Source organism: Megalops cyprinoides, chromosome 2 (genome assembly GCF_013368585.1).
Source record: "Megalops cyprinoides isolate fMegCyp1 chromosome 2, fMegCyp1.pri, whole genome shotgun sequence".
NCBI lineage: Eukaryota > Metazoa > Chordata > Actinopteri > Elopiformes > Megalopidae > Megalops > Megalops cyprinoides.
The window spans coordinates 10,089,284-10,108,439 of NC_050584.1; the positions used below are offsets into that span (position 1 = coordinate 10,089,284).

General features: G+C 41.7%; 1 protein-coding gene across 12 annotated transcripts in view; it reads right to left on the reverse strand.

Moving 5' to 3' along the window:
• The window catches only part of ptprma (protein tyrosine phosphatase receptor type Ma), a 201,918-nt gene that overhangs the window by 148,050 nt on the left and 34,712 nt on the right, over nucleotides 1–19,156 (reverse strand). For all 12 annotated transcript variants that reach the window (XM_036516810.1, XM_036516791.1, XM_036516774.1 and 9 more), the window contains exon 2: nucleotides 9,299–9,421. In XM_036516810.1, the coding sequence (XP_036372703.1) occupies nucleotides 9,299–9,421 (123 nt within the window). The remainder of the gene's footprint in view (nucleotides 1–9,298; nucleotides 9,422–19,156) is intronic.

A 19,156-nucleotide genomic window follows, 5' to 3' on the forward strand; every position in this document is an offset into this window, starting at 1 on the left:
CAAGAAAAAAGTGGTTTCGATTTTTATTGCATCAATTATGTTTATACTGTGAACATCAAGTGAATCTATATCAAGGCAAAAAATAAGCTTTGAAAACTGAATGCACTGAGCTACATTTGTTGAGAGAGATGGTGAGAGAAATGCATATGTCATATGCTAAAAATGAAATTACATCCCATTATAACCATGCAATAAAACTGTGCTCCACAATGTTCTTTTAATCACAGGTTTGAGAACAGGTCAAACCAAGCCCGAGTTTTCTCCTTTCTCTTTCTTTTTCCCCACCTTTCACTCAACAGTTGGCGCAAACAGAAACAGAGGGGGATGTCGCTACTGGTTTTCAAATCGACGCGGGCAACGAGACCCCTGTCTGATTGTGTGTGAAACTCAGCTGAACGCTCGCGGGAGTGTTGGCAGACCCTGGCTACGTCCGCCTTCTCTCAACAAAGTGGAAACATCTGGAGGGAGAAACAGGGTGTGCACTGAGGCCTTGAGCTGGCTTCTCCCTGCATCTGGTCTGTAGTAAGGGAGTGTGTGTAAAGTCCATGCCGAGACATCACTGCCAGCAAAGTCTCTGAACCGGCTCTTTTTTTTCCCCCCACTTAGCACAGCCTCTCATTTTCAGTCTCCCTGTGCAATGACGGCACTGTGTTCAGTGTACACTGGCTGACATTATAAAAGCTTTACTTACATTTTCGCTCTGGTGCTGGACAAGGCCCTGTTTGTACAAACAATCATGGCAAATAATAAGCACTCACACAAAAGCATGCACCCGTACATTCCTGGCATGCACGTATTCACTCACAATTCACTGATTACATTACTATCCATCCCTGAGCACCGTGGTAGCGTATAGTATAGAGTGTAGTATAGCGTGTAGTATAGAGTGTAGTATAGCGGATGTGTAGCAGACAATGAGAGCACAAGTGCCAGAATGTGTACGTGCCTCATCCTCCCCCTCCTCACTCTCTTTCTTTTTCTCTAAACAACCCTCACTCCTCTCTCTCTCTTTCTCTCTCTTTCTCTCTCTCTCTCTCTGGCACAGCTCACCCCAAGGCCCAGATCAAATCAAAACTTTGACCCACCCTGCTGATCTCGAATTACAAGCCCTGTGCTCACAGTGAAATCAAAAGCACAAAAGCCTTCGTCATCAGCAGGTTTTGTGGTTTATTACTGCAGGGTGGGGGCCGGGGGGGGCTCTGCAAACATGAGGGTCTCGCCAGGGACACTACCCTTCAACAGGAAGGGAGGGCATACAAAGGACTCTGAAGAAGGTAGCAGAGACAGATGCACTATTTGCAGAAAGACAAAACACTTCCATAATGAACTTGTACTTGATAGACAGTGAAGAAATGGCCGATGAGTTTGTGACAAACGATGCCAGGCAGGGAAGAAGTCCCAGCAGGGCTTTCATTGCATTATCTGTGTTTGTTTGTGTGGAATTAGTGGGATGGGTTTTAATTACTGCAGCATATGCGCTGATAGGTGGTTTTGTAATCAAAGCCGGTCCCAGTGGTGGCAGTGTGAATTAACCCCCCCCCCTTCTTGCATGTCCCAAGGCACAGTCAGTTTGAAAGGGCTGTCATGAAAAGCATGTTCACATTCATATGTCGACGTTGATATGTTTCTTTTGGCCCTAAAAATTAATTTGGAGCTTCATACCGTCCTTTCCTATTGCTGACAGTGTTTCATTTCCTGAGTTGTGTCCCACGAAAGGAGGGGACCCACCCTGCTGTTTGACCCACTGCATATCAACAGGGCAATCGAAATTTCCCTAGAATGTCCATATCAGCTGTTCCAAAATTTGAACCCATGCCTTGACACACATTGCAGCAGAGATACTTGAGAAGGATTTGAAACTAAATGCTTAAAGACTTCCCTATTCTGACTCCAGCTCACGAGTTCACTCTGTGGGTTAGTTTAGCTCCACTTCAGCTATTTTTGCAAATGCATCTGATTAGATATGAATGCATCAAATGTATCAATGGCATACATTTCAGCATGCTGTCCCTGAGCCTTTTCACAGGTGGTGCTCACTAAAGAAGCCTGGCTTAGATCCTGCTATGCAGTGGGCAAACCGCTGCCGTGCCCCTTTTCCACCAACGCGAACTACGTGCTAGTTTGCAAGGGCCAGCTCTGGCTCCAGCTGCATAATTAAGGCACTGGGGCGTGTGTCCATGCATCCAGTGTGGCAAAATAGCCCAAATGAGCCAAGCATGCAATCAAACTAGGGATAAACAAGGGTGTTCTCTTCCCCAAAGTAGCAATTAAGCCAGGAGCTTCAGGAAAAACATTCATAAACAGTGACGTGCTTCCTTCAGCCAGGGTCTGTCTTCCGCCATTTTGTATGGCGTTGCACTTCTCTCCTCTTTTTTGCATTTGCTATTTTCACCATCGCACCCTCTCATTTTCATGTGGCCAATGGACCCAAGCCAGCACGTGCATCCCTGCTGTTGTGGACAGTTGATGAGACGTGGTCTCTAGAGACAGCCAATGGAGCAGATGGTTTAGGGCCAGCTGGAACAGCGGTCCTTTTGAAGAAGAAAAAAAAAAAAAAAGCCACTGCACACTTCCACGAATATCCTTACATTGTGCTGGTGTAAGACTGGGATTTCGGAACAACCCAACCATCTCATCACCCTACACCCCTACTACACCCCACCCCTAAATTCCCAATTAACATGACAGACGGAGAGCTGATGTATTATCAGAGACCAGTGTTTCTGCGTTTTCACATGGATAATAAGATCATTTCGATTCAGCCGGTTATCCGTAGGCCAAGCTTGACCATTTGGAAACAATAAAGGAGAGGGTAATGAAAAAAATCCTGTCTGTTGGCGCCAGCCTCGCTGAATTCATTTATGTGGGGGCAAGCTTCATCCTCTACTCTCTAAAACGTGCTTGTTCTGATTAAAATGTGCACAACAAAATGGCTGGATCGGTGAGTCCACATCCGCAGCTCAGAGACAACCGGATCAGTTTGTTAACGGCAGTAAACCAAGCAATCTTCCACCTTGGTGTGTATGCCGGCATGAAAAGAAGCATTTTGAATGCTAGGCGCAGTCTCTGGCCTGACCTGCTGTAATGTAATAAAGTCACATCCCAGTCCCAATTACCCACCTCATCACCTGCATGGGTATTGTGGCATCTCCCTCCCGGGGGGGTCTCCTCTAACCAGCCCTCTCCTTCTTCCCTTCCTGCCCCTACACATGGAAACCTCGCCAGAGGTTATGATACCCGCTTTGACAAACATCGTTCTTGCAATTAGCCGCCGGCTGCAGGGCATGCGAGGCAACAAAGCAGCAGGGCGCCGCTCCAGCAGGGCGGCGAGGGGACAGGTGCGGGGGCTACACCGGGGCCATCCTCGGCAGATCTCCATCCCCCGACACGAGCCCCCCCCAAAACCGGAGTGGGCCCGGCTTTACAAGAGCTGAGGCTGATGCACTGCACATCTTACAGGAGAGAATGAAACCAAACTACTCCATCGCATAGAAGGGAGACAGACGCACGTTGACAACGCGAATGGTGTAGGAGACATCGCTATGGAATGTGGCTGCATTAAAGTAAAAAAATTAAAAAAAATTAAAAAAAAGGCAAAATCACCCCTTGGTGGGGAGGGCATGCAAGGCTGCTGCAGATGGTCAATTTCCGCAGGGCCTCACATCTAAACAGAGCCTGCTAAACACAACTTTGACTGTAGTCTTAAAGCAGGAGCAGAATTCAAAGTGAAATACCCAGAGGTCAGGCAATTAATTTGAAAAACCTCCCATTTGTCAGCTTTGTTTACATGTACATAGTCCGGGACATGGGGATAGAAATGCTACAGCCTATGAACATATTTATTTTTACAGGGAAAAAAAAAAAAAAACTTTAATTTTTTTTATTTTTTGACCCTCGTTCAGCGACAGCAGCGACAGCACTCTTCATGTCTGGACACTTGAATTGACTCACAGGCAGAGAATGTCTTTTTCTTTTTGAAGGCCCTGCATTTGCATTAGCCTGTTGCAACTGAAAGGTCCCTGGGACTTTGAAATAGCTCTGGGAAACATTAAAGAGGTGGCTTAGAGACAGGCCCCATGCATAGCTAACGATTTTATTTATCCAGGAGCACCTGTGTTAGCCCTGATAACATGACATATTTGAAATATTAATAGGCTCTTATATTCTTATTACTCTCGAATATTATTCATTCTAATGCCTCCAGGCCTGGGACCATACCACACCGAGTATCATCAGATGCTTGTATTTTTTGAACTAGGTGGCATTTACAAACTGAGCAAATTGATCTGATTCATTAAAGTTAATTAAAGTCCAGCCACATTAAAACTCGTTTATTATATAAGAAAAACAGGTATGCACTGTTCCCAACAGGCTCCTGAAAGATTCACACCAAATAGCTTCTAAGCCCTGAGTTAATACATGCTAATAATGACTAATTTTCATATTGGAGGACAGGTTGCCAATATTCTCTGCATATTTGAATATACAAATTTCAATAAAATGTTCCTTTTCGGATCTTCATTGATGCATAACAAGGTTAAGCCCAAATTGTAATCTTGTGTACATCCATGTTTTCATCCACTGAACTAACCCTAAAAAGAAATAAATTAGTGTTCCTTTTCAGCTCTGATAATAGTACTGCAGCTATATCTTTAACAATGGTGCTCATTTCCACAGTAATAATGACGATTTTAATACAACCATAAACATAGCAATAACCAAAAATAATTACATAAAATGCTTAGAAGGAATGGTAAATATTCTTTGACCGCATGTCTTTTCCACATTAATTTGTGGTGCATGTTTATTGACAGCCTGCCCACAGCAGTGCCGGTAATACCCTGCCAGAGCTTTGGCTGTTTTCAGCTAAAAGAAGCTGTTCTTTTCTCTGTCTCAGGAAAAGGCATTAAACACAGATTATTGTTTTTCATGGGCTTAGTGAGAGAAACATGCTCCCTCACAATTAGATTGGAAGTGGTGGAACAGGGACTTGCCGAAAGAACGTGCTCACTTCAGTGTTGCCAGCCAATCATGGAGCTGCGTCTTTATGATGTCATCTTTTCCACTTTTGCACACAGCAACTGAGCCAACTGACTTGTTCATTTAAATTCATATTGGCTACACTACATATAATACAGTATAGTGCTACATCATTTGACTTGATTTTGTTTAAAGAGGGACAATTTTGTTTAAAAAAAAAAAAAAAAAAAAATCTCCCACCACTTACGAGTAGAATATTCATTCACTCTTTCTCGCAGTGTGCAACGGCTGGGGAGATGCTCAACTATAACTGTTGCATTATTGTATTTTATGACTTTATAAAATGGAACATTTGTCTGGACTCTGCAAAATTCAGGGCAAGTTCCGTCTGACAGCCTTTGAGAGTGACCGGGTATTTGTTAGGAAGTGGGGGACATACTCATCTTCATGTCTTCCAGACAGACAACAGTCAGACAAATTGCATTTTGTTTTGGGCTTTTGCAGGCTGTTTCAGGCTTGATTCAGTCCCCATCTGTGCAATGTATGTATAGACATGTAAAAGAAAAAAATAACCCAAAAAAGACTAGGCAGCCATGAACCACTGTTACAACATTAAATCTGTTGCAGTACTGAACTCTGATGTGACCCCATGGTCAGCTGTTGTGCTGTGCACCGCTTTTTAATCTGACCTGTGCTGTCTGTGCTTGAAACAGTATTGCATAATGCTAAAACAACCAGTTAGTCACACACTGCAGAGAGGATTCTTTCATTTGAATTAAAAGAGCATGCACTCATATGACTTGAGAACCATGATAGAAAAAAATCATGCACACTGACAGCATTCCATTTCAGGCATCTCTACTGGGGTGTTTCATAATCAAATGATTTTTTTTTTTAATTTTTCCAGTCTTTAGCTGATGGATACAGCAAGAGATCTCTCTCCTCTTGCTAATAATCACATTTCAGACATGCTCCTTTTCCTGCAAAGTGATACTTGTCAGCTTAATGCACGAAAGGGGGTTATTAAGGAGATGTGAATGTCTATTCCGTTCCTACTTCCCTTTCCTTTCGTAAGTGTGACTCTCCGCGCCTTGGATAGACATGGACTCACACACAGCAACACTTATTCGTCTTCAAAAAGCATTTGTTAGTGATTGTGGAGGTGTTTGATTATTAAAGAATTGGTTTTTCTCCTGTTCTGTATTTAAGTGGGTGGTTTGCTTGAAGCAGGGCTTTGTTGCACTCTCATGGAAAGGCTGGTTTCTAGTTGCCTGTTAAAAATGGTGCTCAAAGGACAGAGCACAATACACTAACTAACTTTAACTTTATTGGCACTTCAATTCTATTAGGCAGATAAACTGCAGGTTTCATGGAAGATTAATTACATGCATAAGCAGTGTAATGTTTTTAAAGTCATTGCTGCCTAGACAGGGACTATAAAGTCACCACAACTGAGCTTGTTCCCTGGGTGACTTGATGATATTACATCCTTATTAAGGAGAGTTCAGAGTCAACTTTTCATTTTCTCCAGAGTAAATAAAGCTTTTGGATTTATAGTCCTATTAGCTATCAGTTATCATGCGATTGTTTGGCATTCATCACCAAAAAGTAACTGCCACAATTAAGATGCCAGAGTTATAAACTATACTGAAAATAAAAAGCCAAAAAACTGATGGTAGATTACACAGTTTGACTGAGGGAGGTGGGGGAAAGTGAAAGTTTCAAATGCATTACTAGTGCTGACCCTGTACTTATTATCTATTGTGAAAAGTGGTCCCTTCACTTTGCCTTTAGGCCTAAAAGGAGTGAATTCCTCCTGTCTGCAGAAGAGTGTTCGATCGATTGCTCAAAGATTTCTTCATGGTAAAGTTCTGAAGAGCCAAGCTGAGACCAAAGGTGACACTGGCACTCTGCCGATGCAGGTTTGCAGACTGCCTGCAGTCTCACACATTAATCCACGCACAAGATATGAATAGCACTTTGTGGAAAGAGATTATGGCTCATGGCCGCAGTACAACGGTTAAAACTCAATTTAAGGTGGAACAAGGATATCTGAAAACAGTGCTTTACCTGCATTCGAGTGTCTATCCCTTGTTGCCTATGTCCCATATTCTCGAGCAGGGTCATATTACTTTTAATGCAGTCTGTAGGCAGGCTGTGATCATTGAGCTAATGCTCCATGAAAAGAACGTGACATGTTCTGTCCTCTGCTAGTCTGACTCCTCAAAAGCAAATAATGATGTTCCCAAAGAAGAAAAAGCAAGTTTTCAGCTAATCAGTTATACTGGAGATGGATAGGTATTTACCATTGAAGCTTGAGGTTAAGGGGTGAATGTATATACAAAACATTCCATTTTCTCATTCAGACAGAATGTGGCTGCATACTGGATGACACAGTCTCACACGGAACACTTGAAATATTTAGATGAATTAATGCAGCCGAGTACTAAATGAAAATCAATACTACACAAATGGGCTGGTCATACAAATACAAGCATTTAGTCTACACAACAACAAATTGCATTTTAACATTTTATTGCCATTGCTCATCAAGGAAAGCTTAACAGCTCCAGGTTTCAGACTGTCGTTATTCATAAAAGAAAAATAAGATGACTAAAATGTTTCCATATTGTGACAACCTTTCACTTAACGGGCAGCACAAATATTGAGTCAGAGGGAGCGTAGCAAGCAAAAATAGAAATGACAACATGACTAATTGCTGCCAATTTGGCAATCAGAAGAAAAACAGATCCCCACCACTATACTCCTGGGAGAAACCAATATTACATTCTAATGCAAATGTGGGTCTTTAGGCAGATATGTTCTCATGGAGACATAAATTAAAACTGCCCAAGCAGCCTGAATGTGTAGGTCAAAGCGTGCTGCTGAACCACATTTTAACCTTCCATGACCTCCTAGCATACAGACATAAATCAATTCCAATGGAAATGTAAACACCTCTTTTCTGGCTTTGTCAGGTAATTTCTCTGTGCTGTGCAGTGCACGGGTGGCTTCAAATGAACAAGGTTTTGCTAATTAATTCTGCCCTTATCAATGGGACTGACTGCAATTCACTGGTGCTGTGGCTTGTGCGTGATTTGCCGTTAGATTCGAGAGGAAAACAATAGCCAATTCTCCACCGCATTTGCTTTTGCTGGAATGAAGGGCTCTTCCATTAGTTCAATTCTTTGGGTGCCCCCGACCTCACAGTTGCGATAGAGAAGCTATCAATAACATGTCCAAGCAACATACTAGAAAGCAGATACAAAATGGATTTAAAGTTATAAAATAGACTTCAATGCCCTGGTAATGAAGAGGGCTCATTAAAAAAGACTGAGGATTATTTTGTAATGTTAACTACTCAGTGATTTTGCTTAAATCTGAACAGAATCTGCCATGGGGGACTGAAAATAATGTTATTTCAGTTTCATCATGAAAACCCTGCCAGTGGGTTGTCATGTGAAACCCTGTTCATCATCATATTGGCACTTCAGACAAAAGCACCCACAAAATAATATTTTGGACTGATGAATACAACTACATGAAAGCATACTGAAAAATGCATAATTGTACTGCTGTTATGGGCATGGACTAATATATTCTGATAGGTATAGGCATTGGCCGTGTATTTGCACTATGAGCTGAATATGAAGTCACACTTTTGGTCCTGTTTGGATTTTATCAGCATGGTCCTCTTGACCATATGCTTTGGTCATACCACAAGAACTAAGCTCCTGTTACCACTTCAACACTGTGGTACATACCACTTATATTTGTTTTAACAAATATAAACACAAGTGTGTTATGTAACCACCTTAATAAAAAATTTGTTTTACTTCCAACTAAGCACCCTCTCTGCATTTCAAGGTTGTAATTCTGTGATTCAAATTTAAGTCAACTACAAAGCCAACAAACATCTCCCTTAATGTATGCCTGTTTTATTCCCATAGAAAGAAACACCCCAAATGAAGAGCATATGGGAGGTGCCTGAGGAGAGGCCACAAACCATTATTGTTAAAGCTGCATTTTTACAATAGCAAATGCTTTGTTTCGGAGGCAACGAATGAAGTTGCTAACAAAAGGGAAGTAATGATGCAGCGATTGCGGTCAGAGGTCATCTCAGAATGGAGAGTGCTAAGGGATCCACACAGCCCTCTGCTTTGCCGTTGCAGTGTTATCTCAAGTGCTCTGCATTCCAGCAGAAATTCCTCCAGAAGCAGCTTTCCTACTAGAATGTAGGCAACCGTATAAGCCGCACTGTTCACCACATGATTGGGTCATTCATCAACCGGGGGCGGGATGGGAAATGACGCCAAACCTGTGGGCATCCAGGGATCCACGGACGGCCTCTCTTTGGTGTTGGCTTGCTCCCATTCAAGGTCATCATCTTTGCCTTGGCTATACCCGCACGTCAGGTAGGACTTCTCGAAGTTGCAGTCACCTGTGACAAAAGACAAAAAAGTCACTTGCTGTGGATTTTCCATTCAGTCACACACAGCCAGCATAAAACAAGAGTGCATGCTGAAATTACATTCCTACACCAGAGCATGTGAAGGCTCAAGTACTTATATACTCCTCTGAGGCAAGCTGTATTAGCAAGACAGACAAAATGAAGGATTATTATAATGGTCGGCACCGCACATTAATCATCTTCTCCAGCAACACGTCCATCCAGTGTCACCACTGCACGTAGGCACCGACTAAACTCCATCATCGTACAGCATTACACTGCAACCTCGCCATCAACCATAAATCAGATTCCCTCACAAAAAGCTGCTCGGCAAATGCTTTCATCGCAGTTTAGAGCACGTTCACTGTAATCTTTTATCAGCTCTACAGTCTTCAAGTGAAAGAATAAAGTGTGTGGGCGAGACAAAAACCCACCATCGTGACAACCTCCCGCTTTCAGAACCCCGACAGGGCACTAATGAGATCAAAACTGTGGCCTATCCTCTAATGGAAAACTACAAATCTAGTTTATTTTAATGGTTGTAACAGGTCTGCAATGGATGTAATAAGCGCCACTCATGGTACATATGCAATTCGCGATAAAGAGGTTGGTTAGAGCTTCGACAAGTTCAGTCAAGGGGTCTGTTTCCTTACATCCAAATGACAAAAAAAAAAACAATTATCATACAGTCACACAGTTTGCAACTTACTCTTCAGCCTGTAAAAAAAAGGTTAAAGCACCTGAAAGAGTAAGACACAAACCATCCTTTGTAGTAGGGGGGGGAAACAACCATGATGATGACAACAATCATAGACACATAATTCCAGTAGCCTTCAGAGGTATGCCACCATATCAATTTCACAGAAAACCTGAGACAACGAACACCAATAATCTATTCTGGATGGAGTAAGATGATTTTATTAATGTCTAGTGGAACCATCAAGAAAACGTCTTCTCCCTGGAGTGTCTTTCACTGCTACTGTGGGGTCCAATTCAATTCTCTTGCAATAAGCAAGAAACACACTTAGCAACAAGACACAGAATCTGACACGTTGTCATGGTTCATGTGTAATGACTCCAAGATACATGCAATTTAAGCATTTATATTTGCACAGGGAAAATATCTGTCATCACCTACAAGGCAGTAACCACACTGGCATGTAAAATCTATGAACTATGGTTTTATTTTGACAGTATTGCAATTTATATCAGTGGCATTTCAGAAATAAATTAACACTTCAAGGCATCACATCATGTCCAACTGTGGCAGAAATTACATCAATCTGAGCTTCCAGACAATTCGGGAGGCTAATTAACATGCATTTAGTTTTGGTATTATTGATGGTATTTTTGTACTTTTTACCCCTAGTGTTCATGATGCCATAAAAAGCATATTGGACAAAATTAACAACTCCAATTACATAAGGATGATGTATCTATAAAAAATTACTAGGCATAATGGTCAAAATATACATGCAGGGTTGACAAAAACAGAGGATGTTTTATTGTAGTCCTAATGGCTACTTCAGCAGTACCCCTCCTGGGACTCAAACCAGAGATCATTGGACAACTACTTTCATTACCCCCAACCTCCACGTTTGATTGGCTGCAGAGGTGCACGCCCCTTTATAAGGGCAGAGACACAGCTCTGTAGTAATCACCCTCAGTCTGCCCCGGCACAGTTTTCACCAGGGGCTGCTGTACAGCCACATGCCCCTTAAGTGGCAGACAGCCCTCGTAGCTACATGGTAATTACAACGAAGAAAATCTGATTACATGCCAAACAAACCTGGCAATGACTGACAGTGCAAGCTCTAGGGCAATTCGCACTTTCCACTCGGGTTGGTATATTCTTAGCTGTGACCTGTCAAAATGAGCAGATCCTTAACTGTGGACAGATTCTACTGCCCAACAGGGTCAGTTTTGTCAACTGTAGGGTAAATGAAACTGGGGTCCTTCAGCTGACAGGTAAACGTATCTGGACAGAATGCTTGGATCTGAATCTGGAATGCCCGATGAGTTTACCTCATTTTTCTCCCAATCTGGAGTGCTCAGTTGTGTCACAGACAGTCCCTATGCCACGCTTGTGCAGACATGAGTTAGAGGAAGACACTTCATACACAGCTTTACACAGTTAGATCTGCGCGTGCCTGATTTGTTCCACTGCTGTGGGCTCATTGTCACTGTCAGCAAATGACACGGCCGGGATCGAACCCGGGCTGAAAAGCTCAGCCTGTACTTGAAACAGGTGCTTTTACAATCTGAGCCATTTAGGAGCCTTGAATCAGTACATTTTCACTAACGGATGGATGCATACTTCAGAGTGTGCACAGTAAAATGTGCACAATGGACACTTTTGCTTAATACTGTTTATCTATTAATGCATTAAACAAACAACCTGTTCTTAATATTGTTTTGGAATTTATATTTTATTTTTTTTTCTCAACATACATGGGGGGAAATCTTAAAAACCTTATTGAGAACAATTATTTGCAATATTCCAGCATAAATGTAAGAGTGAATGCAGATGTCTTTGCAACAAGTTATCATTAAATATCATACACAGAAATAACTGGAGTTTCAGCATAATCATTCCAGTCCTTTTTTCACCAGGAAAAAACCTGATTGATTATGTGAATAAAGTAAACTGTAAGCAGTAGAGAATATGGATAACAAATGACTCAATGTGCAACTACCTAGTTTAAACAAAAGTATTAACTCATATACATTAACCTCCATGTTTCCCACACACAAACTAAAAGGAAGTGAATTAATTATATATGTAAATTAGGAACTTCAAGCAAGCACTTACAGAGACAATGAGAGCCAATCAAGGTTTTGGGAAGGCAATTCTGATATTGCAGGGCAGGTCAAGGAGACACTTCATCACCAGTTAAACCTTGACATGTTGCCAAGTGATGTCACTAGAGATTCATAAACCCACTATCATCAGTTGTTGCATGAAAACCTGGGAACCAAAAGTTACAGTGGTGGACAAGGGAAGTTGAGAGGACCTACCCACTCATTGTAAAAAGCTTCCAAATCCTTGTAACAAACCTCTAATGCTTCCAACATTGTATCAGGTGGTTTGAATGATCAATGAGTTTGTTTTTCTTGCATAACATTCAGGATTCAGGATCCCTTTAAATTCACTGACACTTCTCATTCTTAGAACAGAGTTAAGTAATTTACTTGTTCTAATGAACCATCTCTGGCCTATCTTTTGTCTTATCTACTGTACATTTTAATAAATTAACCTTGCCACAAACATATGAACACATATCCAACTTGAGTCACCCAAAATATAAAACTGATATACCTGAAACTCAGATATGTATATATCATTCAGATCCTTAGCATAGGCCGATTTTACTCCTCAAGGTTTTTTTTTTTAAATTCCTTCCAATCACTCTTGGCCTGAAACATAAACCTTGGCCCTAAACATTAAACCTTCATAAATCATGGTGATGACAAGCCATTCAGTGTAAAGATTTTAACTGAATAATTAAGATGTTAATATTAAACAAATGGGAGGTACCTGTCCCTGTGCAAAGCCTTCAAACAAAAACCCTATAAGGAAAAACACAGGCTAAACTACATGTTGATGTGAGATTTCTACCTTTGGCTCAGTGCTCTCTGGTATCAAATGTTTCAGTCATCATTAGCTCTTCTCGAAAGACGTTGTTGACTTGTTGCAAACGAGTGTCAAAGACCCTCTGATGGAAGGCTTTGATCAAATGTACGTAGATTTACTGTTTTCTGGATGTAATAGTCTGTAAATGGTACTGCCGTTTTAAAAGTGTTCCAACCCTTCAACAAATGACAGAGCAAAGGGATATACATTATTTGTCAAAATGAAGAGTACAATCACAATTTGTCAATAAGAAAATGGTACTTCCAACAAGGCACATTTCTCCATTACCCCACCCTATTACTCAGAACCCTCCACTCAGTGAAGCACTATTTCTCTTATTTCACCCACTTTCCTTCAGCCAGCATTGTTTACATCAAAAGTGAGACAGGGAAAGAATATCACTTGAAGGCTGAATTTCATTTTGTGATTTTCTTCACTTTTTCATTATGAGCACCAGTCGCCGTTTCATTTGCAAAGGTCTCGGAAGTGTGAATTCACCCGAGGTATGCTTTTAAAATACGGAAGGTGCCAGCTGGCATAGAGAGCACAGTTCAGATAGCCAGGCGTCCTGTGGTCAGATGGCTATTTCCCTCTCTTGTGCGGCTCCCGCCCTCAGACCGGCGGTGGATACCTCCCACCTCGCACAGCGCTCCCCGATTCCGGCAAACAAGAGAAAATGGCTTTTAGTGCCGTTTGATATTCAAATCGATGGCATCTGGAAGGAGTGTGCCGCTCCCGGAGATGCCAGGAGGAGAGAGAGAGAGAGAGAGAGAGAGAGAGAGAGAGAGAGAGAGAGAGAGAGAGTAAGAGCAATGTCTCTTTTATTCATTAGGAGGAGGCCTGCAGTTCTCATCCTGCGCTGATAGAATCAATTTGCTGTAACCTGTGTGTTGCCATTAAACCTGCGTTGAAAATAATGGCAAGAAAGTGAGGTGGGGAGGGAGGGCTGAGAGGACAGGAATGAAAAATAGATATATTTTTAACCCCCCTCCCCCCTCAAAAAAAAGAAAAAAAAACTGTTCTCCCTTGCCACTGGAAAGTCTTCTGTTAGTTTCATTTTAATAATTGCCCTAGGATGACGTGATGGTACTAAATCCCCTCCATGTTATCTGCTGAAGCAGATGACTTCGTCAAAGAATCGCTGAGACTATCCTGAAATCGCAGTCATTTTTCCATATTCCTGAGGTTAAGATTACTGGGTTGCGTGATTAAATCTCAACAAGGGGAAAGTAAACACACATTTATTCTTTATTCAGCTCTTTTGGGGATTTTAGGCTTTGTATTAGCCTACTGATAAAAAAGGAGAAAGAAGAACCTAAATCCAAAATGGACTTCCTGTGGGTTCTGCGAGATTTGGCCACATGCTACCTTGAGCACATCTTAGAGAGGAGATGTGGGATTTAAGATATTTTGGGACTTCTTTTGCATAGTGATATTAATGGGTCATTTAACATGTTCTTTACTGAAGCATCTAAAATTGTAACTAGTACTGGTCCAAGGTTAAAAGTTCTTTTAAACTGACTAGTGCACACTGCTTTGAGGAAGAAACTGTGTCCTGCTTTGAGTCTGAGCACACTGGAGATGAACTGTACAGAAGAGCCTTCCTTTCAGACAGCCTGACGAAGACCAGACCCTTCTTGTAGAAAGTTCTGTTGTTTGTGACCCTATGACACTGTCCAGTAAAACAACAATAAATCTCACAGTGACAGCAACAGCAAATGATCTCTGAGCAGGAAATCCAGTTTTCCAAAATGTGTTCAGGTCCCAATAATGTGACATGAACCTCAGGTGCTAGAATTTACACCTGCACACTCTATAGAGACTTATAAGTAGTAACTTTCCAAAGTTTGGATTCATTTAAAAGCTTGTATTATTAACTATGGAATTTGTTCGACCTGGTCATCCAGAGACTGTAAAAGCAGGTCAATATATCTCTAACCAATCCACCACATGAAAACATCACTATCTTTGTTCCCTTTATACGGCTTTTCGGTGCCCATGCCGTCCAACAGCTGAATCTAAACAGTGCGGACAGCCGGTTTAATTGATGCCTCTACAAAAGACTGAGAAGCGCTTTTCAGAGACGTTTCGGTTTACTTGAAAGGGTACTGAGGGTGTCACTCTGGGACCTCATCTCCCTCTGACTCTGCGATCGATATGCACTTTCCTGTCATCTTTTTTCCTTTCAAGAAAAACAAACAAAGCTACAGTAAAGCTGGTACAAGATTTATGTTGTAAATATTTCAGCTGATTCCTATGTGGAAGCACACAATGGTCTTTATATTCTGACACGCTGTGCATTTTTAAAAATCCATCCATCTTTTTACGGCAATGAGCCACTGGCTAGAATCAATACCCCTCCCCCTCAAGTTGGAGCCAATTTCTCCTAAAGACTTTCAAGTCCGACTTAAAACGGCTTTCATTACTAAACCTGGTACAAGAGTAAACTATAAAGTATCAAAATCCACTGTGCTTGTTTTGCCCTCGTGGAAACCAAGTCTGATGGGTCCAGAGCTTGGCATAGTACAGTTTCAACAGCATTAAACTAAAAATAGCAACATATAAAGTTAAAATGCAATACCCTTACAGCAAATCATGTGTTATGGTAAATCTGCTAAACCTACAAACCTGTAGTTGAGCCAGACATAATCTGGTCAAATTTTGTAAAACAGAGAAATCAGACTGAAAGGATCTTGGATCAACAGGCCAAAAATGCTGCTGCACATTTTACAGGTTCTGCAAAAACAGAATTTCTGTGATAGAAGCGAAATCAGATCAATTAGCAGCCTTGACCAATACCATTTACAAAAAAACCATTTAAAAGACCAACAGAATCCACAGTGACAGATCTGGTTGGTGCTGAGCAGCAGAAACTGTTCCAAACACGGATAGACCCTGTGCAGTGCATTCAGCCTGCAGAACAGAGCTTTAGGGATGCAGTGACATCACAGAGGGGCAATGAAGGTTGACATCCACACTGAACTGTCAAAATATTATACCACACAGGATCAGACAGGCTGAAGCCCCCTACACACTTATATTGTATTCATCTACAAATCACAATACTCCATTAACAAGAAGAAAACCATTCGTTTTCATGGATTCCCCTCAACCCTCTGCTAAATCATATCTTCGGGCCACAAACCAGTAAAGTGTCTCATCATTGGTCAAGCCAAACCACGTTCGGAAGCCACTAGTAACAAAAATGTGGTTCAACGGCAAAGTGGAGGCTCATGTCTCTCTTCCTCCTTTGTGTATGTACTGTGGGGTTGCAAAGCATGATGGGAGTTGGAACCAAGAACCTTCCATCATGTATCAGTTACAGAAGTACTGTACACACCCACAGGTAAGACTGAAGAACTGTGTCATTCATACTTGCTCTGAGATGGTGTAATTTCACCTGGCTCTGCTGTGATAGCCAGTGAGGCTGAAACCTTATTGAGGAACAAAAATGTGTGAAAAGTAGTCGTCTTGGCTTTAAACCAGCAGATCGTGGCCATCACAGCCATGCCCGACTTCAATCAAAACTAGAAGGGAGTCACTTACAATATATTCCCTGATGGGCATACATACAACACTATGTCTGACATTGTTTAAACTATCCCTACTTTTAAACATGTTACTTAAAAAAACAATGCCCATGACACCACTGACAGTTTTCTTTGTAACAGGCAGAAAACATATGGTCGCAGGGCCTCCTTTTACTCCCACCAATTCAGCAATTACCAGCCCTCTGTCTGCTCAGGCTTCGGAAACCACAAGTGTGCTTTTTGCTCAATCGGCCTCGATGGCCACGCACGTTTTAATGAACATCTTGTCTTCTCGAGTCCCCGAAGACAGAAACCACAAAGCAATCTCAGGTAATTTAAAACCAATGTCTGCTATCTCCCTCTGCCGCTGCGAATTTGATCTTAAAATCCTGCTGCTAAACCCGTTTGGGACCGATGGGCCATTTCAGCCTAGCCTTATTTCACTTATTTATCAGCAGCCAGCCCTTGCCTGGGCTAGTCTCAGCCATGTCTTTCTCGTGCGTTTACTGTCTGTTTGGGAGCTTTGAACTTCAAGAGGGGATTTAAAACGTCAATCTTAATATCATTACCAATCACAGAGCGCTGCCCCCTCCCATTTTTGGGGCAGGGGGGGAGAATCACGAAGCCTGCAGTGCTTAATCTGCTTCTTCGGACTTGATGCTTCTCTGCCACGTACTACACCAACAGACTCTTACAACAGATAACACCCAGCCAGGGAATCAGACAGAGACTAGAGAGACCACTGTTGGAGTGTATACCTGCCTCTGTTCCTACAAATCTACCCTCTGGTATATCACAAGAGGTCCTCAACAATGCTTGTTTGGGTTTTTATTCTATCAAACTATAATTCGGTTTGTCATACATTCTGTCATTACCTTTAAGAAACACATGTAAGTAAATGCTAACATTTTTATTAAAAAGCAAAACCCATGCTGTTGACCAATAAAAGGAAAAAGCAAAACTTGCTTGTATTAATTTCTCAAATTTAAGGATTATGCACACCCTTGTTATATACAATATGGGCATTAGTGCTTCATGCTTTCTACTACTACCTCCTATGCAAGTGCTCTTGTGATTTAAACACTTTCACCTGTTTACTGGCCATGAGGCACACTATAAATACATGCGCTAACCTTAGTTTACAGACAGGTGGAGTCATTTTTGGACTACAAGGCTGGCTGCCAATGTGACGGTTCTATTGCCATTTGCAGTTATGCATATAGTATATAGGATAGGGTCTTCTTTAACATTTTTGGTAATCTACAAAACTCCCTTTGGTCTCCTGAGGCTTTACCATGGCGGGTAACCCAGACAGAAAACACTTGTCTCATTCTTGGCTCAGAAATACCCCACAGGTTAAGGATTAAGATAATCCAGAATTCATTTGAGAGAACACCGAGGGACTCAACTCCCAGGAGACTCAAAGGGCAAAATGGAGAACCCACTTTTATGTTTAATGATCAACCTCATAAGAGAAGAGAAAAATACACAACATCTCCTTACAAGATGAACAGATGTTTAACATATTCCAGTGCTTATGTGCCCAAGATCGATTTAAAAGCTTGGTTTATTAACCGATTGTCCATCTTGGTTTATTAACCGATTGTCCAATGTCTGACATAGTTTCTCATGAAAAGGCAGTGTAAAAACCCGAGGAATCAAGGGATTTATTGCAAGATATCTGCATCTTGATGGATGTCTTTAGGATTCACTGATTCTATGCATACAATGCTGAAGTGTTAAAAAAAAACGTATACCCATAAAAATAAATGTTAATCCACTGCTATGCTTTGGACATTGTCCCTTCAGTGGCTCACAGATGAGGTAAAGTACAACACTTTATGTTGTACACATAGCCCAACTGTGTGTACCGTTTTTATTACTCGCCTTAGGGAGAAACATTTTAAATCAATGAAAGACCCACGCCTTGGAGTCCTCTAAACCACACTTATAAATTCATCAGAATATCTACAAAGCAATTTCTGCTAACCACTGAAGAATACCTCCCAGACAATAAAATCGTTGCAGCATTAACGAGACTATTCAGCTATTCATGAGTTCATCATTGCGCTATCAATACAGGCAAAATCCAAAAGGCATTAGGTTGAGCAATGTGACCCATGTCAGTGTAGGGCCATTGACCCAGAGACCGGACCTAATTAATCATATTATGCTCATATCGAGTCTTGCACCCTCAAGCGAAGATGTAATCACCTTATGAACCAGGCGGCCACTTGTTCAATAGCACCCCTTCATTACCGGGTCCTTTTTCTTTTACTGATGCGCTTCATCTGCTGAGAGAGGATCATAATCAAGAAGAACGATGCAAAGGTTATGACGGACTGGGTAAGAGATGAGAGGTCAGTGGAGAGAAGCAGGTATCGCGGAGGAAATATTGTTCAGTAACTATAGAAAAGAGAGTGAGGGAGTGTCCACACTCCAGCTCAGCATGATTCCCATGCCCCAAAGGCAGCTGTAGGCAACCAGTGATGTTTTTCAGTCAATACGAGCCCACTAATCATGAAATAAGAGCAATTATTAGGCTGGCTGAATGCAGGTGAC